The 27,608-nt window shown below is 28.6% G+C and overlaps 2 protein-coding genes across 2 annotated transcripts in view; one reads left to right on the top strand and one right to left on the bottom strand.

Annotated features, from left to right (window-relative positions):
• LOC142318336 (uncharacterized) overlaps positions 1-27,608 on the top strand; it is a 353,802-nt gene that overhangs the window by 244,770 nt on the left and 81,424 nt on the right. The gene's annotated exons all lie outside the window — the stretch shown is intronic.
• LOC142318533 (pancreatic triacylglycerol lipase-like) overlaps positions 1-27,608 on the bottom strand; it is a 78,587-nt gene that overhangs the window by 2,682 nt on the left and 48,297 nt on the right. Inside the window, exons 2-6 of the mRNA XM_075355094.1 lie at positions 20,172-20,271; positions 16,001-16,149; positions 14,800-15,048; positions 10,928-11,146; positions 5,590-5,782 (exon numbers count right to left, since the gene is read on the bottom strand). Coding sequence (XP_075211209.1) covers positions 5,590-5,782; positions 10,928-11,146; positions 14,800-15,048; positions 16,001-16,149; positions 20,172-20,271 — 910 coding nt within the window. The remainder of the gene's footprint in view (positions 1-5,589; positions 5,783-10,927; positions 11,147-14,799; positions 15,049-16,000; positions 16,150-20,171; positions 20,272-27,608) is intronic.

The raw sequence follows: 27,608 nt of genomic DNA, 5'->3' as shown, positions 1-27,608 counted from the left end.
GCTTCATGTCAACATGTTGAGCCCACATTTTTCAAATGATTTTTGATTATCTAGTGACACCTTCATTCTGTTCATCACAGGGACTGATTATATAATAAACATCATTATTCTCAGAGAAAGGAAAACTTTGGTTAGTGCCACCTGTACCTCAAATAATTTATATGAGTTACAGTCATAAGAAATTGTGACATGTAAGCAACAAATTCATTAAAACGATGTATTTTACGTATTGTTGCACTTACTTGAGGAAAAGTGAAATTTCCTCTATAAAAATCAAACATATACTCGAAAGCGATGAATCTGGTAGTAAGTAAGGATATAAATATACAAGTAGATCAAACTAAGAACCTCCTCCTTTTTTTTGTGTGTTTAAAATAAAATTCTTCCTATTATTCAGAGCATAGAAATGTCAGCGAGGTAACTCAATACGCCCATAATATAGTAAAGTGATATTTGATGGGATGTTTAATATGAGATTTAGAATGTGTAATAAATTTAGATTTGATGGGATTTTAGTAGATTTGATTTTCTATTCATACTTGTACAATCTTACATCATAATCTATTCAGTCAGTGTATCCTAAGTTCCGTTATATTACTTTCTGTTTTCATAGGCATCTCACTTGTGCATGAAATCTTTTAAGATTTTCATATTCTTTTGTTTATCAAGGAAGCAACTCCCTTAACTACATGATTTCCCTATAGTCCCTTCCCTTTTATTGTGATTTTCATTGTTTCCTTCTTTTCTCATCTCTTACCGTAGTCCTTCCAGATTTGGAAATACTCAGTGTTATTTACTCTCTTTTTTTTAACCATTTAATTTTAAATATTTCAAATTCTTGGAAAAAAACATTAATTTAACAGGTTTAAAGTTTATAAAAGATTAACTAATATAGAATTCACATAGACATAGATATAATGTAAACTAATCGTCTAGATTAATGATTTAATTATTTTCTTTCAACATTTTCTCCCTTTCCAAAAAAAAATATATATTCTTCCTTAGAAATTAAATTTATTCTATAAAATAAATATAATAATTCAAAAACACTATTAATACTTCTGAATTTTATTACTGATAATAAGAATAATAGCAACAAACTAATAAAAGTTTTTCAAGAAATTGTGTATCAGTTCGCTTTGAAACCGCTAATACGAGGGCTGATTGAAAAGTTCTAGTTCTGACCAAAAAAACGTAAAATTTTTCACAAATTTTCGTTTTTATTTTTCAATGCAATATGTATAGCTTGCAATTTTATACATTTCCACCAAACGACTTTCAAACTTTTTTATACCCTCAATATGGGATTTGTTCACCTCTGAAAAATAAGTGGTTGTTTCTGATTGATCTCATCATTTAATGTGAAACTTCATCCAGTGAGCCATTTTTTAGGTTTAGAAAAAGTAAGTAATTACTGGGAGAAAAATCCGGCGAATACAACATATGATGAAATACTTTGAAGGGTGGTAGATCATGGAGTTTTGCAGTAACAATACGAAAGAGTACTATCGTAAATAACGTACACTTCCTTCTTGGCCAGATGTGGACCTTTGCCTGAATAGCACCCTTCAATCGGTCCAATAGTGAAATGCAATGCTCCCCAGTGATATTCCTGCCTTTTTTCAGCTGTAGTATGAGCACCACAACACGAGAATCCCAAAAGACCGAAACCGTGATCTTTCCTGCAGATTTAACTAATTTCACTTTCTTTATCGCACTTTCACCTGGTCCTAGTCACTGTTTAGACTCTGACGTGTAAAGGTAAATCTATGTCTCATCCGCTGTTATAAAACGTCAAAGAAACTCAGCGGAATTGCGTTTAAATAAATGCAAACATCCTGGAGATATCATTAATTGAATGCACATTAGGTCGATTTTAACAAACACAACATCTATTTTATGGAAAGCTTTTTTCATACATAAAACATTGAATAAAATGCAGTATATTTTTCTACATAAAATGTAGAAACGGTCTGTTGAGATGTTTGTATTGTTAGCAAGTATGAGTTACTTTTCAGCAAGTCGGCGGTCATTTTATACGGCATTCTGGAATTTTATAACGATTTCGTCGTTCAGTAGCCGATTTTGGAAGTTTCGAGCGTTCATAATCTTGAATGTATGTACGACCATGTTTAAATTCAGCAGTCCAATTTTGTTACCATCGAAAAAAGGAAAAAATTCTTTTAAGTGCAATCTAACTTTTTTTTTTATACCAATCAGAGTTAAATCTATTAAAACAAACTACTTTATAACAACTCAAACTTCAGTTTTTCGGAAAATATCAAAACTTGTTTGATTTACTCGATCACCACAAACCACCAACTAAACTCCTGTCAGAAACTTTGCAGAACACTACTAAAACGATCATACTTGACAAGTATGTAGTCATTTTATCTTGCACAATCTCAGAGTCAGGCCGAAAGATTTCTGAATGACCCTGGTATCAAGGAAGACATGCAGTATTGCCGAAAATCTTCTAAGCCCAAATGTTGGTAAGACCAGATGAATTTAATAATTTTTTTTTCAATAAGGATTCATATTTATCAGTCCTGAATTATTAATAATTGAAGTATATTTAATTTGTTCTTGATCTGTAACCACCAAAACAATAAGTATTTTTACTATTAATTGAAACATTGCTAATTGTAAATAATATAAGTGTTACGGAATCCATTTTTCTTCCTACGTGAATGTTTAGTTTATATAACACAGTATTTACACTTCGATGAAGATAAATTTTACATAACTTTTCCTTTTAATAAAATACACTTTTATATTTGTAAAAGAAGACTGAAGTATACATGAATAAACAACATCTGTAATAATTTATGCGGTTTTGCGGTAACTTACATAAACACACCCAATCTAGGTTTATAAGTGATGGAAAATAATTGAAAAAATGTTGAACATTTTATAATTACAAAAAGTTATTTCATTAAACATAACTAATATTTTAATTTAAGTAGCGTACACGTTACAGACAACTTAACAATATCAGATGTTCTAAGGAATATTTTTTTCAGCTATAGACCCATAGGATCTATTCTGAAGGTTAGCTGCTACGTTATTCTTAATCTCTGAGTAGTTTCAGGGAATAATTTTGTGAATATCACTGTAAACCTAATTTCGATGCGATGAATAAACAATACAATTTATTTAAATGTATCTGATACATGTTATAAAGTATTTTTCAAGTTACATTTCAGAATTTACAAGTAAAAATTATAGCTCACACTTTATATTAACGACCGATAGCTGTTTTATTAAAACATACTGAATAAATTAATAAACAACGAAATATGAAATTATCGTAAAACCATTTGAATCAAATAAAGGAGTGATTAAAAAAATTCGGTATTTTTTTCCATTTAAGAAGAATATTTATCCACACAGTATTAACCACAATGTATCATCAAAGTCAATAGGTAATTTACTCCAGGTCTTGAATTTAGACAGTTTTTCGATTCATATTATTCGATTATTTTTAAATCGAGCAATTACATGATGTAAAATAAAATACTGTATAAGAATAGACGATTTAAATAAATTTGTAATGAAATTTAAATAAATTTTTATTTACGTATTACACGGCTGTTGAAATCTAAATCTACGCCAATCATTTTATATAATTTATTTCTTAAAAATTATATGCTGCTAAGTGAAGATTATTTAAAAATATGAGTTTTTCCTTTAATAAATGCAAGTTCATTTTTAAGTTACTGCAATATCACAAAGAAGATCTCTTTGTTCTCTTCGTGAATCTTAGCCTTTAGTTCATTTTTTTAAGGTTATGAGGACTATAAGAGGACATTTAGCTTTGTAAAAATTCTCTTTAACAGAAACTACAAACCGAAAATCTGTTGATTTCTTAAACTAAATCATATCGCCGTTCCGGATCGTGATACATTTCAAAACAAATTTCGTAAAGCAGTATCGATATCTTTGAAATATAAAAGTTGTAATTCAATCCTTTTGAAACTACGTGACAGTTTATTAGGTTATCTCCGAGAAGCTTTGATTCATGTTACTGAATTGTTTTGAAGTTATAATAACCACAACTCCATATGGCCATTTTAAATACAATTATGTAATTCCTTTTAGAGTCCTTCATAATAAAATATCAAATTTAGAGTCAATATTCTTCTCAAATAAGTTTAATGACAAATGTTATCAGTTTTGCGGAAACAAGACTATAACTGCTTCGACAGTTTTTGGCGTTCGGTTGGTTTTGGTAGAACTGGATTTTCCTACCCACAGATGATGTAACTGGATATGAAGCCCAAATTAAAAGTAATAAATTCTTTCTGTCCAGCTTCTTAACAATCACCATTTTTGTAAAATTCTTTTACTGCACAAACGGAACGCTATTTTTACTGCACTTTCAACAAACGCTCCCTTTTAACTAAACAGTATTGATAAAAAAGATTATAGTATAACTCGAGACTACGGCATTACAAAGAACCATTCAATATCACATGTTCCTAGGCGCCATCAATATGTCCATAAAAACTGAAAAAATTTCTTTAGTATGTTTTTTTTTTAATTTTGTAGGGGAAATTATTGAACACCTTTTTTTCAGTTATCATTAAAAACAAAAAATTAATAAATCATGGACTAATCATATCATTCATCATGTAGGGAGGTCACGTAGCTTAAAAATATAAGCTTAATTGTGTTCATCGTTTGCCCAGCGATGTGAATTATCCTGTTAAATCCAATGGTCTAGATTGCTTTTAGGTTTCTGTCTTAATTATATTCTCTTATTTATTTAGACATACCATTTTGATTAGGTACTAACGAAATTACTAGTGTATTTCTGAAAGAAATACGAACTGTTTATTCCAAAGTACATCATTCTGTAACGTTGGAAGTTAGTAATGGTTTTTGACTAATTTCAAGATAGTTGGTTATTGTCCAAAAGCAAAAGTGATTTTTTTAATCCATTTCACAGAATATATGCTTCAACTCACATTTTTTATTGTTATGAAAAATATCGTTTCTAATGATATATTAAAGAAATTGGAAAAAAATTGCTTACGGTTTATCTTTTTATCTAAGTATTTTAATCTCTGCACTTCTTGACTTTTGCAGTGATTAGGTATAAATCTTTACGAAAAGTTTATCATTAAAAATTATATTAAAAAATTTATGAAAAGATTTTTGAAAATTACTTGCTTTCAAAAAATAAACTAAAACCGCATACATTACAACTGTGAAAAACGTTTAGAGCTACATAGCAGAGCAATTGTAGTGGGATTAATATTTGTAGATTACGTGTAAAATTCTGCACCCGTTCTTTAGTAAATTTTTGAAGATCATCAGACTGATAATAAATTAGCGTCACTACGATTGTAACAAAAAAAACCAAATGCACTTTTATTTTTGAACTAGTAAAATGCCTTAACAGATAAACCCACGTTGATTATGCATCCAACGCTGTGTCGTAATTAAATGGTATAGAAGGAAATATGAGTTGTTATTGAATATACCTTAAACAACTGATACCTACATTCATTTTTTTTTAGTTTACCGGTGCCATTAAATTAAAAACATATATTTCGGCTATAATATTTAATATATGATACTTACTTCTTATTAGCTGTAAACCCCATGTATGCCATTTCTGGTTGAGGTACATCATAACTGACTCCAAGAATCGGTTCTCCAGGGCAACGATTTTCTAAATAATGATCATAATCTCTACAGGGTGTAGATTCAAAAGCGAATGGCCTATTTACTGATTCAGTATAATACATCCAAGCTCGATTATGACTGCATGCAACTGAATTACATAAAAAGTAAATATCTGAATAAACATCATTAGCCATTTTAATAATGCAAAAATAATAATGCTTAATAACCACAATGTAATAATAGTAAAGAATAATAATGTAATTTGCTTTATTAAACGGGGTTTTAAAGTCATGTAATATTTAATAAGTTTTACTTACATTGATAAATTGTACATGAAATGAAAGAGCAACTCAAACGACTTTTTCTATAAGTGCTCAATGTGACCACCATTCGTCACACGGCACACATCCAGCTGATAGGAAAGTTCATTCCATACTTTAATCAGCAAGTCTGGAGTAATTGATGCGACAGCTGCTTCAGTCCTTTGTCTCAAAACGAGTGGGTCAGCTGGTAACGGTGGTACATACACTTGATCCTTCTCAAAGAAAAAACTCTCAAAGAAAAAAATCACAAGAGGTCACATCGGGCGAACGTGGAGGCAACGGAAAACAAGCTTTGTCATCTGGTTCCCGACGAGTTCAGCGGCCAGGGAGAATTGCATTCAGCCGATCACGTACAGCGTTATGCCAATGAGGAGGCGCACCATCTTGTTGCTAAATAAAGTTCTGTGGTTCGTATTGCAGTTCAGGAAAGAGTCATAGTTATGGCATATTCCAGACACACTTGCTTCCGCGAAAAAGAACGGCCCGTTAACTTACCGTCGGGATACATCACAAAAAACATTCAGTTTTAAGAGTCACGTTTACATTGTAATATTTCGTAAGGATTTTCTGATCTCCAGATACGGAAATTATGAGTGTTTACTTTTCCATTAACATAAAATCTTGATTGGTCGCTGAATACGACACGATGAAGAGTCTTCGTTGTTACTGTGAATCATTTCATTTGCAAAGCTAGCGCGTAAACCGTAATATGTAGACCTTAGAGCATGCGCACAACTAAAACTATTTGACTTAGTCTTTCATTTTATGTATAATTAATCAATGAACGTGAATTTTGAGAAATATTACATAGCTCTAAAAGTCTGTATTCATTTTGAAACACGAATTTTAATCAAGTATTGATTGTGTCCTAATTATAACAGAAAAATAAAAAAAATAAACAAAATATGCATACAGTCAATGCGTATTTATACATATGTATTGATACATACGTACTCAGTACATACAACACTTCAATGTATATTATTCTAAAAACATTAAAACATTTTTTATTTTTATAAAAATTAAATCAGCTGTAGGTAGATTTTGCTCTTAATCCGAAGAAATTACGGCTTTTTTGAGTCTCATATAGGTCAAACGGGAGCTCACTGAATATTTTTGTTTTATTATTATGATCTAAGACATATTAGCATGTATTCATTCTGGAGAGAAAAATTACATTAATAAAATAATAAGTAAAAGATTTGATGAAAATCGAGCCCGAGATCAACTAATATAGAAACCAATATGGTAAGCACTACATCTGTTTTTAATTAATTTTTATAACTTAAGACCTCTTAATTAGAATGTATTTATTGTTAGTACATTACAATAAGTTTTAATTTGCAGTAGATCAACACTGAAAAATTGTACTCGTTTTATTGAGTAATTAACAACTCAACAAATTTATTATATTCAATAACAATATTTTTATAACTAACTTTTACGTTTTCTGACTTATGTACTGCATCTAGTTTACTATCCCACACAAACATGTCTTTTGCACTTGGTAAATTTTTTTATACGTTTACTTCTATAACAGTTTATTACAGGGTTCTTTTTCTCTTATAGTTTATCCGTTATTAAATGGTAACGGTAACTGTCGATTTAGTTTATTTTTGCTCACATTTTTTTTTGTTTTTACAATCCACTTAAGTTATTTTATCTTTCAATTAATTTATATTTAAAAATCCTTTTAATTAAAAAAATAATAATATCCTCTCGCTATTATTCATATTAGCCTGAGCTGGATAACAGCTGTTATTTCTCTTCTGATAGTAACAAAAAATGTATCCTTTCATTATATATATATAAAATGAAAGGATAAATTTTTACATATATATTATTAATCATTATTTAAATTAAATTCACATAAACAAAAAATATTTAAGGAATTTATTGTTATATTGCTTATTCTTAGGAGAATTTTTGAAAATTTATTCACTTTAATGAAACCTCATTACTGATAGGTTCAATGAAAGGTGCATAAAAATATTTTAAGTAAAAGGTAAACAATAAATAATTTATCCATATTATTAAAACAAGTAGTTCTGTAAGCGGTAAACCTTGTTGATTTTGTGTTGATTTTGATAAGATCTACATCGGAATTCTATCCTTAAACAGTATGTGTGTAGGAGATGCTTACAGAATTCTACTTAAAATAACTATGCTGCTAGCACTGATACGACAAAGTGTATTACAACTCTCTCTCTCTCTCTCTCTCACTCCTCTCTCTCTTTTTCTGTTTGGCCTCCGGAACCACCGTAAAGTTTTATTTCAGAGGATGAATGAGGATGATATGTGATTGTAAATGAAGTGCAGTCTTGTACAGTCTCAGGTCGACTATTCCTGAGACGTATGGTTAATTGAAATCCAACCATCAAAGAACACTAGTATCCACAATCTATTATTTAAATTCGTCTAGGTACACATAGGTTTTAGTTGGTAGCCATACAGTAAACGTTTAATTTGTCTAGTTCTACTGTGCCAGTTATTTTCATCTTATTCTGAGACACGTACATCTAACTGTCGCTAATATTTAGTTTATGTAGACACATACTTTGCATTAGATTCTTTATCCACTTTTCCTTTTCTTAATTCTCTCTAAATCATATTCTTTTATTTATTTTATGTCGTCCAAAAAAGTGGGTTCTTTGATGTAAAAGCCCAATTTTGAAGCAATAATAGAAAAGTTTTTCTAAGAAGATGCAGAAAATTTTGAAATTTTTACTGATTCTACTGATGAAATTACTGGACGACATAGATCCAAATTATCAACCACATTAAACCAGTATTGATAATAATTAAATAGTAATAATAATAGTAGCAATAATTAATATGCGAAAATTATGGTAATTAATTGTTACTGTTGACACTAATGCGGTCACAAAGCACGGGGCTATTGATTATGTTGCTGACGGTTGAAACCGCACAACTAGCTAATATTTTACCTGAATATTATTTTGAGAAAATTGTTTCAAGTGGAGTAGTGATGAACTTAGAAGTTTAAAAACCACTGATATAATAAGAGGAATTTCAACGTTAAATTAAAATAAAAAAAAGGGATGAAATCTCAATCCTTCATATAGATGAAAGTATAATCCACAAGATCGTGGATTGAATAAGTAATAAATGGTTAACGTAAGAGAGAAGCTTTAAAACCTTAAATGTCTAATTATAGACAAACAAATTAATGTGAAAAATTATGAAAAATTTATATTTAATCCACCACGTTGGTCTAGTGGTAAACTTGTCGTAAATTAACTGATTTTGAAGTCGATAATTCTAAGGTTTAAATTCTAATAAAGGTAGTTACTTTTATTCGGATTTGAAATGTAGAACGTGGATACCGGTGTTCTTTGGTGGTTGGGTTTCAATTAAACACACGTCTCAGGAGTAGTCTACCTGAGTTTGTTCAAGAGTACAAATTTACCGGTACAGTTACATTACACTGATAAGTCGCTAATGACTTTTAATTGTTAAAGCGACTATAAATAGAATTATTTAAAAAAAAATATATATATATATATATTTATAAATCAAATTGAGAAGTTTCTCACGTTTGAGCTGATTATACAGAATGACCAATTTTTTGAGCACATGTGTTAACAGATTTGAGATTCTTATTAAGTGTTTACTATTTGATTTCCCTGCTACTCAAAATGAAAGAAAAAAGAAGGATCTAATAACGGTGATTTTGAAAGTATTTGATACATTTGTATATAATTGCCAAAAGTTATACTTTCCTGGTTCATGTGAATGAGATACCAATTCTATTTTGAGTTAAAATACTACCAAGACTAAACCGATGTAAAAGTAATAAGTTTCATTGATTTTCTTACAACTTACATTTTCTTATTCTACAATGCATATCTGTATTACTATACAATGCGGAATGGAAACTACAATATCAGGTGGTAACTTGTAGTATTTTTGAAAAGATATTTTGTGTTGTTTTATTTATAAAATAATTATAATTATTACATAATTAATTATGTAAAAGAATAATTGCTATGTAGAAGGCAAAGAAAGCTCGTCTGTAATGACTGAAATGCATTCAGACACTTAGTCTAAGCATCCCCTCTTCGACAGTAATTAAATAAAATTAATTAGGTTAGTAATTAATTGATTAGCATTGATTGATTGATTTGGTTTAGTAAGCAAATCATTATGGACAAAGAACAATATTTTGTTTAATTTTACATCATAAGGAAAATTTAGCGATTACTACAAGAAATTACGATAAAATGTTCTCTCTGCAAAAAAACTCACAGGACGAAAAAATATTTATTATAAGAGAAAAAATATAGTATACTTTTCAGATAACGTGTTTTAAAAACTAGGAATAAATTCTTCCTTCACCATCTCGATAATAAATATTTAGTAGGAATTTTATGAAGAAATTCACCTTGGTAGTTGTTATTTTGCCAACTTTCTGCGTTTTATCTTACATAATATTTGAAGGAAAAAAGACTACTGAGCAAGAAGAACCTCGTTTGAGTTAAACAAACCATTTACTAGTATAATTATATCATATTTTATTTATTTTTCTATAAATTACTGGTTACCGAAATAATTTTTCATTTAATTTTATCTGCTTTTAGAAGAAAAAATAAGGTTTTATATTACTATATAAGAATGTTTCATAAACCTATTTAAAAATGAGTAATTATCATCCATGGCATTAAATTCACCAATTAAAGTGAAGTGTCAAAAATCAAACGTCGATATATAGATCTCATTTTATAATTAATATATTTTAATATTACTTTTAAATTATGGGTAAATATCAGTAAAATTATAAATATAACAGAACAAGTATACTGTATTTCTTGTAAATAAAGTAGCACAAAATACAAGGGTTTTGAATAACCAAGTTAAAGTAGTGTAAAATGATAACAGTGAAGTTTTTCTTGTAGTTGTATAATTATGTCTAAATAATTGTTTTTTTCTCATTTTTGAACGATACTTACTAATATACCTTAATTCCCTGTTTCTAAAAAGTTCAGCTACGCGACAACCAGGTTGAATAGGATAACCACCATTCGGAAAAAAGTCAGCGTGCCCTATTGGAACAGGAAACCCAAAAACTCCACCATCCGTATGAATTACATCAACAAATTTTGCATCAGTTGAAGATAGATGACCACGGCGTCCACTAAACATGTACAAAGGAAATGCGGGATCCAATCCTAAAAGAGATTTTAAGAAAAAAATATTCAAGCATTTACTCGTATAGGTATGAGTATATATATATATATATATAAAATTACACGCACACACATCTTAACAACAATTAAATCATGCCTTAATCTTGCTTGTCTAGTATTAACGATTTTAAAAAATTTAACGATTCTACGATTAGGGGAGTAACCCTGAAGTGTATGCACTTTGCATAACAACTGTGTAATATGGAGTAACCGGATTAAAGTAACAGGCAGATTATGCCCTACTTATTCATGCTAATATATATAGCATTAACTAAAATTAATGTGATTGTGACAACCATATGCTGAATACAAATCGTTCTGTAACAGATTTGGTTGTCATATTTCATGTAAAATTACGATTATTTTATATATCTGTGCCAGTAACAAGTTAAGATATATTTCATTATACTGAATCCATGTAACTGAACATCTAACAGACAGTGCAATTCATTAATAAAATTTAAATCTCATTTAGAATACTTTATATTTTATTATACTTTATATTTCGAATATCTTTGACGGATTTTTATAATTAACGGTACTTATTATAAATTCATTAACGTGATCTTATTGTGTTCACAATTAACTACAACTTTAGCCATGGAGATATTGAACATCCAGACATTTTCAACCAAAATATAATTTACTATTAAATATATATTACTTTAATAATGTAATATTGTTATTTATATTATTTTATATTAATTAAATTAAGATAGAAATTATATATATATATATATATATAAACGAAAACGATCTCTCTAAACTGAACCGTTCAATATAACAGACCTAATTTTTTTTTTTTATTAAAGCTTTTGCTGCCATCTAAAGCAATTAAGAAATCATTTCATTCAATATTAATTTTAATTTATCGATTAAAGAGAAATATTGTTATATTTTCTTATAACTGAATTTCTTTGTATAACGTTTTTTTAGAACTATGCCTCTGATGATTGTAGTACAAAAACGCATTAAGGTACTATTATAATCCAATTTTAGCAAATTTTTAAAGGTATGCACTTTGTTTTCATTTTATTGTAATTGAGCTAGTACAAATATACGTACAGAGGTGTATTAATTAATTTCACGTTAGTTATTGTACATTGAAATTATAGATTACAATCTACATTAAAAAAATCTATTAATTACTTAATAAAATTTAATCCTTACGTTGATTATCTGCTTTTTTTCAATTATAAGAACTCATCTTTTAAAAAAATTTGCTTTTCTTTTGTTAGAAAATAAGAGGAAGAAGAAACCAATGATTTATGATCCTGAAATTATTCTTAAGCTATACATACAATGAAATAATATTGTGGGTTTTGGTAGATACTAAATTATACTTTTCATGTTTTCTTTAATGTTTAAATGGCATATAGCAATACATATTCAATCGGTCTCATGTACAGCATTAAATGTGATCTTTTATCTTTCATGTACAGCATTAAATGTGATCTTTGATCTTTTGCTTTTTTTCAATATTACGTGTAATTTCAAAATATTTTTCAAAAAAAATTTATATATTTGATTTAAATTTATTCCAAATGACCTGCCTATCCCTTTTCTTTTTCCTGTTTAACCTCCGGTAACTACCGTTTAGATAATACTTCGGAGGATGAATGAGGATGATATGTATGAGTGTGAAATGAAGTGTAGTCTTATACAATCTCAGTTCGACCATACCTGAGATGTGTGGTTAATTGAAACCCAACCAAAGGAACACCGGTATCCACGATCTAGTATTCAAGTCCGTGTAAAAAAAGCTGGCTTTACTAGGACTTGAACGCTGGAACTCTCGACTTCCAAATCAGCTGATTTGGGAAGACGCGTTCACCACTAAACCAACCCGTTGGGTCGACCTGCCTATCCATATTAACTATCTCGTACATTGATTTATTAAATTATTTTTATTATAAATTTCATTAATATTGAAAAAAATCATAATTTTCTTCTGCATATTAATACATAATACAATTATATATGATGTGCAATAATATAAAAGGTTTTAGATGAGCTTACAATGATATAATTCTCTCTTTAAACTAGAATAGCAATTCTCAAAGCATCACATACCAGGCTTTCTAAGAAAAGGGTTAAAAGAGAAGTGATTTGCCACTTCCTTATTCACTGAGCTAAATATATGCCAAATTCTTACACATTGGCACCGAAATGCAGAAATGCAGGAGATTTTCTGCTATAAAAGTGACTCTTTCATTTTGTTTCCCACAGAGACTGACCGTGTAATACACACGGTGTGTTACTCTCACAGAGAGCATCTTCGTCTAGAGCTCTCTAAAGCTTCTGATTAATGTACCCTTCTTTAGAGAAATAAAACAATATATACATATACATTTCCATCATCCATTACTTAGTAATGCAGATAATATTAACGTAATTATTTTCTTAACAATTTTTTTTTGCAGAATATAATATACTTGCTGACCCGGCAATGTTTGCTATTGCTATATTTGAGTATATAAATAGATTAAATGAACGCAAATGAAAGTTTGATAAAACATTAAAAAACTGAACATTAAAAAATTTAACCTTTCCTTTTTCCCTCTTTCCCTCTTCCAGTCTTACCCCATCTTCTCTTCCCCTTTTTCACATTTTCCTTTTTCCCTTCTTCCCTATTTCTTTTCACATAACTAATATACATATATAATATTGTATTAATTTATATATTAAAATATATATATTTGTTTTTGTTTTTTGAATATGAGCCAAATCGGACCATAAATAAATTTTTACGTCAGCGCCACCTAACGGGTTCATTTTTGCAAAAATATTTCTTTTCACGTAACTAATATCTATTCTGAATATCAGCCAAATCAGACCATAAAAGCAATTTTTTTAAATATCTCGACCCCGCGCCACATAGCGGATCCAAACTAATTCATAAACCTTCACGGGCATGCGCACAACTCACGAAAGTTCCATCGCAATCGGATGAATGGTATAGGAACGCATACAGGACTTACAAACAAACATTCATTTTTATATATATATATAAGATATATATATACATAAACGAAAAATTTCTTGATACTTTAAAGTAAAGTAATAAAATAATTTATAAAAGTATCATAAATTAATTTCCAACTTCGTTTTACCGGTGACTTTAAATCGATTATTTCATTAATAAGATAATACGATATTACACTACATTCTTTTACGATTACGGTAACTTAAGAATTATTCGTAACTGAAATTTCTAAAGGTTGTAAAAGCAACTTAAAACGTATAACAGTGTATTTTGATGAAGTTCAACATATATTTAATTAAGTTAAAATTTTAAATTTTCATTTAATAATAATTTATGAATTAATATAGGAAGACGTACTATTGATAATTAGTATGAGTGATTTAAAGGCCATCATTATGAATTTGTTTTTAACTAATAAAATATTTTTTTTTTTAAAAGAGAAAATTGAATGCTATGAGGAAGAGAACTCTAATTGTAATATTTCTCTTAAAAATAATATTCTCATCAATTGTTCTAAGAACACACACTGTTGTAATTAAAACGTAAATTCTACGTATATAACAAAAATAAATATAATAAAAAAATCTTATACTAGAATATACAAAAAATAAAAATAAAAATCAAGTATAATATAATTAATTTTATTTACCTGTTATTCTTGGAAGTTTTCCAGTAACCATATTTTTACCAGTAAACCCAGCTATTTCAGCACCAAGGCTGAATCCTATTAAGTGTATTGTACCAAGATTTATACCTTGCGAACATAGGAACTCTAAAAATTTAGCCAAATATCGGCCTGTTCGATGTGTGTGTTCTACAGCAGTTTCGTACCACGGTGCAGCAGCCAAGGGACTCCAGTCTACAACTATTACATTGTAATCACCTCTCCTTAAATACGCTGAAATTAAGACATAACAATTTTTTTTAAATTAAACAATAATTGTATGAGTTTTTGAGTAGGCAAAGACAAAAGGTTACTTGGTGTTTAAAAACATTTTATGAATTAACCAACAACATTAGTAAATAAATAATATTTTTTACTCCCTCATAATGATTTTAAAGAAAATTGTTAAAACAATGCAGTAAAATAAAGCTTGAGGTAATGTTACTAATTATTACTATTACGCAGCGTAAATTTTCTTTGAGGTAATAACATTATTTTTTTACTACTTCTGAACAAATTAATCAATCAAACACTTAGATTGGCTTATATGGGCTTCATTTTGTTACTTTTTTAGTATTTTAATCAGCGAAAACTTTTACTAATACAGGGTTTTAAACAGAGTTTACCACTCTTCCACAAAATATTTAAAAATAGTAATACAACTTAAAAACAGACTAACTTCATTGATAATTTCTTTTACACCCTAGACTTTATACATCACAGCTCATTAAATTTAGAAAATTTTCATCAACACGCTTAAATATTATAGAACAATTTTAAAAAATCACCTAATTGATTTACATAATAAATAAGTATTCATAAAATTTTTAAAAAAATTAAAAACTACCACTCCGCTGATTTCCGTGGCATAGTGGTAACGTCTCGGCCTTTTCTCTGGACGCTCCGAATTGCAATCCCGGTCAGCATGGCAATTTTCATAAACTTCAAAATTCCATTTCCACATTCCCATCTACAAGCTTTCAAAACTTCTGCGGGGAATTATATAAAAATTCAAAATAGCAAAATAAATAATAATAATTTATATAAAGCAAAATTTCTAAAATGATAATGAAGTCAACATCATTTACTCGTACTTCAATATATTAATAAAATTATTTTATAAATATTAATCCGACATTTTTTTAATGTTTGTTACTCTAATAATGAAATTTCAGTATTATCTCACCTCGTCTCATTGCTGTAGCGCTAGGACCACCATCCATTTCAGTAAAGCCATGTACGTATATAATTGTTGTTCTGTTAACTGCGTATGGAGAGCTACGTAATCGTCTAACATCATTCAAATATAACCGATAGAAACGATCCGGATTTCGCCTGAAAAAAAAAACACAAAAAAAGAGAAAAGTAAATTTTAAAGTTCACGTTAAGTTATCAAACTGTAGTGATTCCAAAGTTGAGTAATGATTCAATTTACTAGAGTCCTTCAGACCAATCAGTCTATTTCCACTTACCTCTAAAGTCTTCTAAAACCTCAAATCAACAAAACCAGAACATCAAATTAGTTTTAGAAAGAGGAATGAAACTACATAAAAGATACATAGGCTTGTAAACACCATCCGAAATTCAATAGAAAGTAAGTGCTGAAAAACTGCATTCTTTGATTTAGCTATTGGAAACGATAAGTCTGACACTAGTCCATTTTTACAGTATTTTATCGTATTAATTACTACCTCATTATTATTTCATTTTATTCAAGTAATTTCTATCATATTAGTTTTTTAAATTGAATTTTAAAATGTTTGGACATCATTTTCATCGGGTGAATTCTGGCAAACTTTAAATATGTTTTTTGAATCTATTTTTGCGCAAATTGTATAAATTTGATCTTTCAAAATGTGAGAAACTATCATTTCGATGTTCTCGGATTATAGGTATTCTCGTGACAGTTAAACTCACTCTCAACAAACGTCAAAAAAATCTCATCAATTGAAAACTAAAAACCTGATCTGTAAATGATTCCTATAGATGTTCCTATAACAGTAATAGTTACTTTTCTTACCCCTTGAAACAAAATACCTTCTTAAAAAAAATTTATAAAAACCGTATATTTTTTGAATATATATTTTCTAAATCCGTACGTCTCATTACCAAAACGCTTGATAGTTTTTAGCGCTTTTTAAATTAAGACCACTATACTAAAACTGACTAATCAACAAATTAAAAACTTAAAATAGAAAAGAGATTTTATTTCAAACGCTTGGATATCTTTTAACATACTGTACATCATCATTAAAAATTTAAATAAATAAAAACACGTACTGGTTGAGAAAAGGGTAAATTTATTATTAATTTATTTATTATTTTGCCATTTTTAGCCCGGTATTACACATTTAGGCGTTAAAATCTATTTAAAGAATTATAAGAGTTTCCCGAAAACTAAGTTGAACTCGGAAAATTTTTTTTTTGTTTGTTTGTTTAACCTCCAGGATTACCAGTACTACAGGTATTGCTTCAGAGAATGAGACGAATGATTTGTAGCGTGTGTGAAAATGCCATGCATGACCGGGTTTCGAACCCGGGGCCTCCGGATAAAAGGCCGAGACGCTACCACTCGCGCCATGCAGTCCGACAAGATCACAGGTTGAGTAAATGCGAGTATACAGTGAAAAAGTTTAAATTTCACTTTTATACAAGTTTTTTCAATAAGGTTTATTTGAAACTTTTATGCGTTTATTACACATTTAATAAAGTTATTTTAAGCTAAATACAAAATAGTGTGATTTATAATCCCAAAATTTTGTCTTCTGCTCCAGTTTTCTCAAATACTACTAAAAATACCGTTGGGACAGAAAGTATTTTTAATTGCTTATTTTTCAATTTTTCAGAATAAATTTCTTATAAAATCAATAAATTTACTCCTTAATTTGTGTCGCAGGAATTACAATCAGACTTATTTTATCGAAGGTGCAAAGAATAAGGAAAAATCTTTAGTCAGCTGACACTCGAAGCGTTTTGGAACCTATGTTTATATGACCTTTTACTTATTTTTACCATTAGTATATTTACAAAAAAATATTTAAAAAAATTTTAATTAAATGAAATATTTTGCCGATAGATTTGCTTGCGTAATTACACCTTATTAAATAAAACCTTCGCAATTAAATAATGTTAAAGTTAGAATGAAAACTTAAATTCAGATTATTTAGTTAAATAAATTATTATCACCGTTAAATTAATTATGTAATTGAAAATTAGTGCTAAGAATTGTATTAAGTTGATCAGGTAAATAATATTTTATATTGATATTTATAAACCATTGTTTTCTGCATGCTGACCTGCTCACTTTGATAACTACGCAATTTTCATAGGTTGAATGAATGCAATTTCAATATAGAAAAACTGCTTAAGATCAATTGATTTGAAAATTTAACACATTCCTTATGTTGTTCTAAAAAATTTAAGTGTATTAAAAAAAATCTTAAAAAATAAAATGCACAAACAAAAAAAAAATTTAAATAAAATGTACTGTTAATCTACAGATTATAATATTTTCTTCTGATAAAGTTTTTTATTAAGCATAAATTAAGCAAAAACTTTCATAAAACCGTAACGAAAATATAAAGAGAACACTTTATTATACCTTATATACTCGTACTAAATATTAAAAAGATTAAATAAATGCGAGTAATTATTTACTAGTTTTTGAATTTAATTTATTTTTGGTAGGTTTTTCAAATTGCATTCTATGGAAGTTTAAAAAAAATTGATTGAGAAATGGAAGACCATCCAAAAAGAATGTTTTTATATAGTAATTGGAAAAACACAATGCAGATTTTAATTCCGACTGAGATAACAGAATGCAGCAAGTTTCAATTAAGTTAAATTAAAAGCCGTACATATGTTTTTAAGTGAAGCCATATCAAACTAACATTACAAAATCTATAACTCTTGAAATCATACCTAGGATATTAGTATAAATATCTAGAGACATTAAAGATGGAATAAATTTTTCAGTTTACTGAAAATCCTTTTTTATTATTTCTGCAAATTGTTATTATTTTCCATGCTATTCTAAACCAATTAATTAAAAAATTCTAGGCCAACCTATAAAAGCTAAGCTAAGACGTCACAAAGTTAAAATAATTTGGAACAAAATGATTATTTTTGTTATTTTCCTAACCACTTCCCTCACTGTTTTAATTAGTTTGTTTATGGATATTATTCAGATATATCAAGCAACGCACAATCAGGGTAGTTATAATATACTACCTAACTGTGCGGATAGGTATCTTATGTAATAGCTTTCTGCATATTGGTATACTATTCGAATGCAATATCAATAGACCTTAATGACTCCTTTGAGAAACACCATAATTTATTCATAGCATCAGTAAGCACTAATACTAACCACATCACTTTGAACCCAAATTTCCTTAGTCTGGTTGGCTTGTTATCACACTTGTTTTTTTTTTTAGTAGAGTTCTTTTAGATTGAATTAATAAACATCAGTCAGTGAGCTTCATTAGCTTCGACTCTTTTAGTTTAAACAACGTTAGGATGATTGTGCTCCATTGGTCAATACAATAAGATTGTAATAGATCTTATACCGGTAATTCTTAATAACGGTATAAGGTACACACTGATATTATGAGACGGATTAGTTACAGAGGTCCAGAGCCATTCGCTGATAATTTGTAATCTATACTACTTTGTCAAAAACAGGAAACCTGCAATAACATATTCTTTAAACTAATCTCTGTGGTCATTCTAAAAATCCGACAAATACGTGAAATGTTCAATGGATCTTTGACATTATGCTTACTATAACTTAACGAGCTGATGACTGTAGCTTGAGTTGCCCCTTACTTTCAGCAAATATATTTTCATCGTGCACACATGCAAGCGAAGCACTACACTCAAAAAAAAAAACATCCATGACAGATGATGTGTATCATAATTGAAGCTTTTTTCCTTCTGACAATCCAATTTGCTTTCGTTTTCTGGATGGGCTTCATCTAGGAGCGTGAAACTATCTCAGAAACACAAGGGGAAAAAGAGGTACTACCTCACTATTAAGCACTTCCGTCCGTAAAATATTTCCTGAGGTTCTGCAACTACTTTGGATGTCCCAGGAAATCCAGATCTCCTCGTTCCCTTTACTCCTAGACAAATAAAATTTCTCGACAGATCTTGGATAATTAGTATGGTTCTTTGTAAAGATAATTTGCAATAATCTATTAAACTTTTTCAATCCGTTCTCGTCCACTTGATAACTCTTAAGAAATAACTACTTAATGGTTTACAATTACTGTTATTTAATTGCTATTATAAAATTAATAAATTTAAATCATTTATTTGTCATAAAGATTCTACATAGACAATCAATCATAACTTACCTCGTATAAAGATGGAATGCAATATTCGATTTCTCCTTGACTGGACAACAAAGTAAGCAGTTTCCGTAAGGCAGTAACGTTACCGTGAATGGGTTAGAAACTGAAACAGCATTGCCGACAGAAAATAAAATATTTTATTTCATTTATATCGCTATTGAAAACTTCATGCGAAGTGTAACGATTTAATCCAACATTGTATTATGAATAACACTAAAATACGGTAACATTTTATAAATTTATGAATTCACTTAAGCAGTAAAATTTTAAGGAATATGAACTGATATCTGTTGTTTAATTAAAGAGGAAATATTTTCGGAGGTACTTCCAACCTATAGATACTACATTTTTAATTTCCTTAGTTAATTTAATAAAATAATATTTTTAATTTTAAAAAATTTGATTAGAATCAATACTTTCCATAAACTTTTACTCCATAGGAAATCTAATTAATTTGTAAAATATGTATGAATATTAATTAATATTATATTTTTATTATAATTACGACTAGTCGGTTATTTAATGTAATTAAATAAATCATTCTAACTTAAGCATTATATATAATATATATACACTATCATCCCCGTCGCGGCTTTGCCCGTGCTATATGGTTACTTGTGTTTCTGGTCGCGGTCAGGGGATGTTTAGTCGGTACCGGACCCCTCTGTTCATTAAAGTCATGCGTGTGAGAATAACAATGATAAATAAAAATTAAAGCATGTTCAATTTATAAAAAAGTATCAGTGGATTGTAATTTCTTCACAGACAACAGTTTGGTCAGTTCAGGACCCACTGATTGGATTTTAGATTTCCCGTCACAGCTTCGGTTGCGAAATACATAATCAGAATTACAAACATACTATGTTACCAAATCTCACAAAGGTTGAATACTATAGCAGTAGCATAAACTGCAAAGATGTAAAAAATAATTAACGTTTTTTCCCCTTAAAATATTAAAATTCAAAAAACCCGAAAATGATTTCTAGATATTTATCTGAAGAGCATTTGCAAGACCAAATCGAGTGAATATCTTGTTAGCATAGTCGGAAATGGGGAAAATTTGGAAACATTGTTCAAAATATTTTTACTTTTCTTCACTCCTTTCAAGGTCGTGTTTTTAAAAAAATAGAAATTGGTTTTTAGATATTCACATAAAGAGTACTCACACTAAAAATCAAGTTGATATCTTCATTTTTTAGCGAGAAATTAAAAAAAAATAGTCTGGTTTCAAAAATTGAAAAATCTGTTTTAACCCTTTAAACTGGAAATTTCAAATAACACTTTCTTAGTTGTGCATACGTCTTAAGAAGAACGTGTATACAACTTTTCATCATTTTATCTTCGCTAGTTTTTGCTGGGCGTTGATTACGAATCACTCACGATACATTGTGTTTTATATATAAAGATGTAAACGGACCAGCGCAAAAATTTCGCTTATGTTTAGTTTATGTAGCTTCGAGTTTGTTCCGTCAAATGGGTTAAAAATTTTATAAAATTAAAAACAAATCAGGTTAACTAACTTAATAATTTATTTCTAAACAGAGGAAAAGTAAGTAAAATGATTGACATTTTACAGCAATAAACTGTACAGAATATTAGAAAACATGAAAAATATACTCGTAACTGCTGCAAAACAGTACGGATGATTCTGATTGCATTACAGCTACCGAACAGTGATGCGCCGTAGGCGATTGGAAGCATCAATCGCCAGTGAAACAAATTTGAATTTTAATTAACCTGTTTGCATCTTCATCAAACTTATTTACTTTCTTTTTCATCTTAAATCTATTTGATCTTCTATCCAGCAATACCACATTTATTGATACATATATCCTGTATATATATCCTATATATATTGGTTACATATATATCCTTAGCGTACTATACGAGTATACATATATATTATTCAATTAATTTTATATTTATAAATCTTTTATTCTAATCGGTAAATGTAATTACATTACACAGATCACTTCAGGAATGTATACCAAAATTATGCAATAAAAAATAGGTATGATTAAAGTCCATATTATTTTATTTAAAATACAAAAACATGAAATTATGTTTGTGTAAATATATTAAATACATGATGTTAAATACAAAAAAAAAATGATTACAAAATATCAAAGGAATTATATCAGTTCATATTTACGCACACATTGAACGGGATGTAGAAATTCAGCGTTTTTAAATGTTTAATTTGTATTTTCGTTTTTAATTCATTGACAATGAAAACTAAAATTTCTGTTTCTGTAAAATAACATTTTTTAATTATATTTTAAATAAATAATTGAGAAGACTTTTTAAATGGTTTGGTAGTTTATTTAATAACAAAAACAGTTTTGTTGTCTGATTTGGTAGTGGTGGTTATTGTCTTGTTTTTGTTCTTTTTTACCGTTCTTTTCAGCGAAGATCGCATATTCATAAGTATAAACATTTTTAAATTTCTCTATAACGAATATATTTTTAAAAAATGAATAAGTATAAAAATACTGAAAAAAAATAAATAAAAAAGAATATTTATTATATAATATAATAAAATAAGAAAACTTGGAAAAAATGTATAGGAAAGAAAATAATTGTGTGACACATAAACCTAACAACCACACCATAAAATATACGAAAACTGTGAGTAATAAATGTAAAATCGTAATAACCGTGGTGTTTATAAGAAAAAATGTAATCAATATGATTAGAGACAATTTTTTTTTTTACATAGGAAATATTATTACGATATTTAAAACAAGATTTTTAGACACGTGAGGGCACTCTTACAAAAATTACAATAAAAATCTGATGTGGACACCACAAGATTTCCTTGTACTTCTATTAAATTTAATTTACACATTTTTTTGCACTTTGTTTAAAATTATGATACGATCCTCCAATTCTTTAATATAGTGGACAATTACACAATGCATTGGGGTGGACACCACATCGAATCAATTTTTTTCGTGGTGTCCGTATCAGCATTTTATATTACTTTATATATTAATTTTGTTTCTCGTCGCTCAAGTAGTTACGTGGTGTCAATGAGAACGTGTCGTATACGTAATCTCATGCACACATCGGTTCGAATCCTACTTAATATACACGTACTTTTTAATTTTTTTTTGTTTTAATTTAAATATATTAATTTACTAATAATTATTAACACCTGTAAAAATTTTTGAATTAAAATGAAAATGACATAAAATTCTATTTTACTATCAGCTCTTAGTTTTTTCATACTTTTTTTTACAACCAGAAGTTAAAAGTTATTAATTTTTAAATTAAAAATAAGTTAAAGAAAAGGAAAAAGTCGGATTCGAACCGATGTGTCTTTCCCTTGTAACATCCAAATATTTAATTAATTTAAATTTTATTTGGCTATAATTCTGGAACCAATGAAAATAAGTACCACTTATGAATCGTTGGAAAGCTCTCAATGAAGGCTTATTACTGAAGTTAAGAAAAAGTCCAAAATCAATTTTTTTTGATTGTACGTACGTACAGACGTCACGCCGAAACTAGTCAAAATGGATTCGGATGGTCAAAATAGATATTTCTCTTGAAATGTAAAAACCGAAATTTTTCGCGATTACAATACTTTCTTTAAATCGTACAAGAAAGTAAAAATCTGATTTGGACACCACATGACTTCCTTGTACTCCTGTTAAATTACATATATACATTTTTTTATGAAAAGTACTTAACATTTTTTTTCATTAATAGCTTCAGATATATTTTCATATTTTTTATTTTATTGTTATTATTGAATTATTATTTATTGTTAAACGTTTTTTACAATCAGAGGTTAATAGTTATTGACTAATCACTATATTTAAATTTAAAAAAAAAGAGTTAAAAAAAGGAAAAGTCGGACTCGAACTGATGTGTCTTTCCCTTGTGAGATCCAAATATTTCATTTATTAAAATTTTATTTTGCTATAACTCTGGAATCAATGTAAATCAGTACCACTTATGATATTGTTGAAAAGCTCAATGAAGGCTCAATATTACAGTTAAGAAAAATTCCAAAATCCAAATGTTTTGGATTTTTTGGATCCAAGATATAAGGAATTCTATTGATGTATCAACTATTAGTTTAGTTGAGTCACGTAATTTTCAAATTTTTATCGTAAATTCACTGTTATTTAAATAAAGAAAATTAAATTTATATTAAATATAAATATATATTATATATATATATATATGTATCAAATATATATATATGTATGTTGTATCATATATATATATATCCAACATGAATATTTTTTTAAAGTTAGCAATTTTAAACAAAATGAATTTTTATGATATTATCTTGCTGATCAACAGTTTTTAATATACTTATATATTTCCCCTTGTATTTTCTTTTCGTAGTAATACTTTTTTTATTGTTTCATAAGATTTCGTCCGTTCCAATATCTGTGCACATATTTTTTTAACATCAGTTCCGGTTATTTGATATATGAAAGACCCAATTTTATTAGTTTATGATATCCTCTTACACGAGCAGATACCTATCACTTCTCTTAGAGTACGATAAAGAAAAATTTAAGGTTGCAAAAATTCTAATTTTTTTTCATTCATTATTGAATAATCAAAAAAAAACTAAACTATTGTCCACTCAGTTCTCTCTTTTCAGCTGTCTATTCTTATATTTCCTGCAGATGAATCCCAATACCTGATCTTATCCTTATTTCGAATTACCCGACTGGCGAAGGAATATGAGCGTGTTCTGTATTTATATATACAGACAAGTTTAGAACTGATGATTGATGAATATATTTTTCAAACGCAAAGCAAAGACATTTCTGATTTAAGAACACTGAAAACGATATTGAGTGACCAGTGTGCGATGATTTACCAGATCTCAATTTTAACTTTTTAAGATTTGTAAATATGATGATGAATTTTAACAGTAAATAAACAAACATAAATCCGTGGTAAATAATAAATTAAACATATATATGAACAATATAATTAATTATTTTAATGAGGAAAGTGAAGTAAATGAAATGGTAAGGCATTTGATAGACACACAATAAAAAACTACATTAAAAAAATATATAAAGTTAAAAAAATTCTGAGCCAATTAACTGAACAATTGTAGACTGTAAACAATGGACGATATAGGGTATAAGAGATAAAATATTTATTAGTAAAACGCTAGAGTAATTATTTTTTTAAATATAGAAGCCTACTGCTATTAAATGTTTAGTTTTTACTCGTACTTTCAATTTTTCTTTATTATTTATTTAAACCATTTTTAATCAGAATTTGTTTTGATTAATTTACTAAAAGCATGCAAATTTTCATTAAACTATTCAATTGTCACCGTGTTACTTAAATATTAAACGACTACTAATATTTCAACCGTTTCAAAAAAACAAAGAAACAAAGTTTAATATTAGATTAACTAAAAGGTCAACGCTTGGGAAACGAACTTTGTCCATTTAATCAAAAAAGGAAATTATGCTAACCATGTTATATAAAATCTTGAATTCATATTGTCCCTTCTCTTAGGTTTGTGCTGGTTATGATACATTATTATACAAAATACGCTATCCATACTCATAAATTAATAATTATATATGTGCTAATTATGATACTCATTTAATCTAGGTTCTAGATGCAGACAACTGAACAATGAGGTTTAACTTTGATATTTGATTATAACAACCTCCAGCGATCTCTGTGGCGGAGTGATAGCGTCTCAGCCTTTTATCCGGAGGTCCTGGGTTTGATCCCTGGTCAGGCACGGCATTTTCATTATCTACAAATTTCAATTCTCGCAGGGAAAAATGACCGTCGATGCTCGTCATCTCACAGAAAAGAAAACAACCTTAAATAGTACATTTATTCTCCGTTTTAAAATTCATATTTTATTAACTATGAAAAGATAATGCATTAGACAGCCTTAAAGAACGTGTATACTTTGATTTAAGCCGATAAGATAGGACAAATTTACGAGAACTGAAATTAATTCAGGACATAAAAGTTGTTTTCAGTTTAATAGATTAAAATTCATTTACGCACAGATTTATTCAAAAATTTTAATGAACTACATACTGTATGAAAAATATCGTGTAATAACATTATATTAAAAGAAAACGTTTTGAAAATAATTACATAAAACGTTAAGAGGTTACAAAACTTTACTGTAGAATTCACTATTTTTCAGTTTTATTAATACAATAATCCTCAAAATAATGCTTGAAAGAGAAATTTTAATTACAAAAAAAATTTGAATTTTGATATAGGTTTTAAATTATTGCAAATTATAAACTTTATCATTTTTAACACTTTCAAATTACCTGGAAACTGTGCTTGCAAAATGTTTCGAAGGCAATAATGCAGCTGCTTCTTCAGTGGGTTTAGGTCATACCGGGTACAGTGGGTTATATTCTGAATTTTTTGTCATCTATATGTATATATTTTAGTCGTATTAGGATTAAAATTAATTTCACATATTATTACAAACGAAAGAGGGAAAATCATAACATACGGACATCCAGTAATAATTCATGCAGTAATATCTATTTAAAGTTTATTGTATAAGCACATCACGTATTTATAATAGGTATAGATTCTTTTTTAGGGCGCACTACGAAGTGTTGCTATCAGCGCCCGGTCACAATATTTGTATAGCACGTAAACAAATATTAAAAATTGAATTAAAAACTAAAAATCGAAAAAGTGAAATATTACTTCAGTAATCTAAATTAAACAATAGAACCATCTGCTATACGCCAAATTAAATAAATGCCTGAAAACTACTACTGAATATTCAAATATTTGAATATAACCGGACGACCCTGAGAAATCGTAAAAGATTAGGCAACATTATTTCATTTTTAACCAACGTACTTCGCATGTCAGCCCCTAGTTTAAATTTCCTGCGCAATGCCGCTTAACAGATACAATCCATAAAGAAGTGGTGCACTGTTAGTTGGCAGTCGCAGCGAGCACAAACAGTTGTACCAGTTTGTGTCATCAGATGTCCAGTGAGCCTAGAGTATCCTACCGAACGGTAAATAATAACCTATTCTCGACAATCATTTCTACATAAGGAGCTCCACGGTAACACAGTTTCTTAACTGGAAGAAGTTTATTGTCGGTGGTAGCATTCCATTCACTTTATCATTCATCATGAACTACCCTCTTCAGAAAACAGACAATATCATTCGAGACAACGCGATCGGTGAATGGAGGCTGGAAAAATGTTTCTTATGCCATACTATCAGGCGCTTATTGCTTGAATTTCCAATATGGCTGATGATCCAGCAGAAACTCGCAGTTGTATTATGTTGAGCCATTTGAAAAATAACACTCTGATCTCATAGACAACAGGGTATCTGGAGTACATATCACTAATCGTTTATAAGGTACTCATGAATCTGAGCAGATAAGTACGTGTCGAAATGTTGGATTAATTATAGCAACGAGAATACTGAC

The sequence above is a fragment of the Lycorma delicatula genome, chromosome 1 (genome assembly GCF_047948215.1).
Source record: "Lycorma delicatula isolate Av1 chromosome 1, ASM4794821v1, whole genome shotgun sequence".
NCBI lineage: Eukaryota > Metazoa > Arthropoda > Insecta > Hemiptera > Fulgoridae > Lycorma > Lycorma delicatula.
Note: the sequence above shows the minus strand (reverse complement) of the source record. Positions and strands in the feature narration are given on the sequence as shown.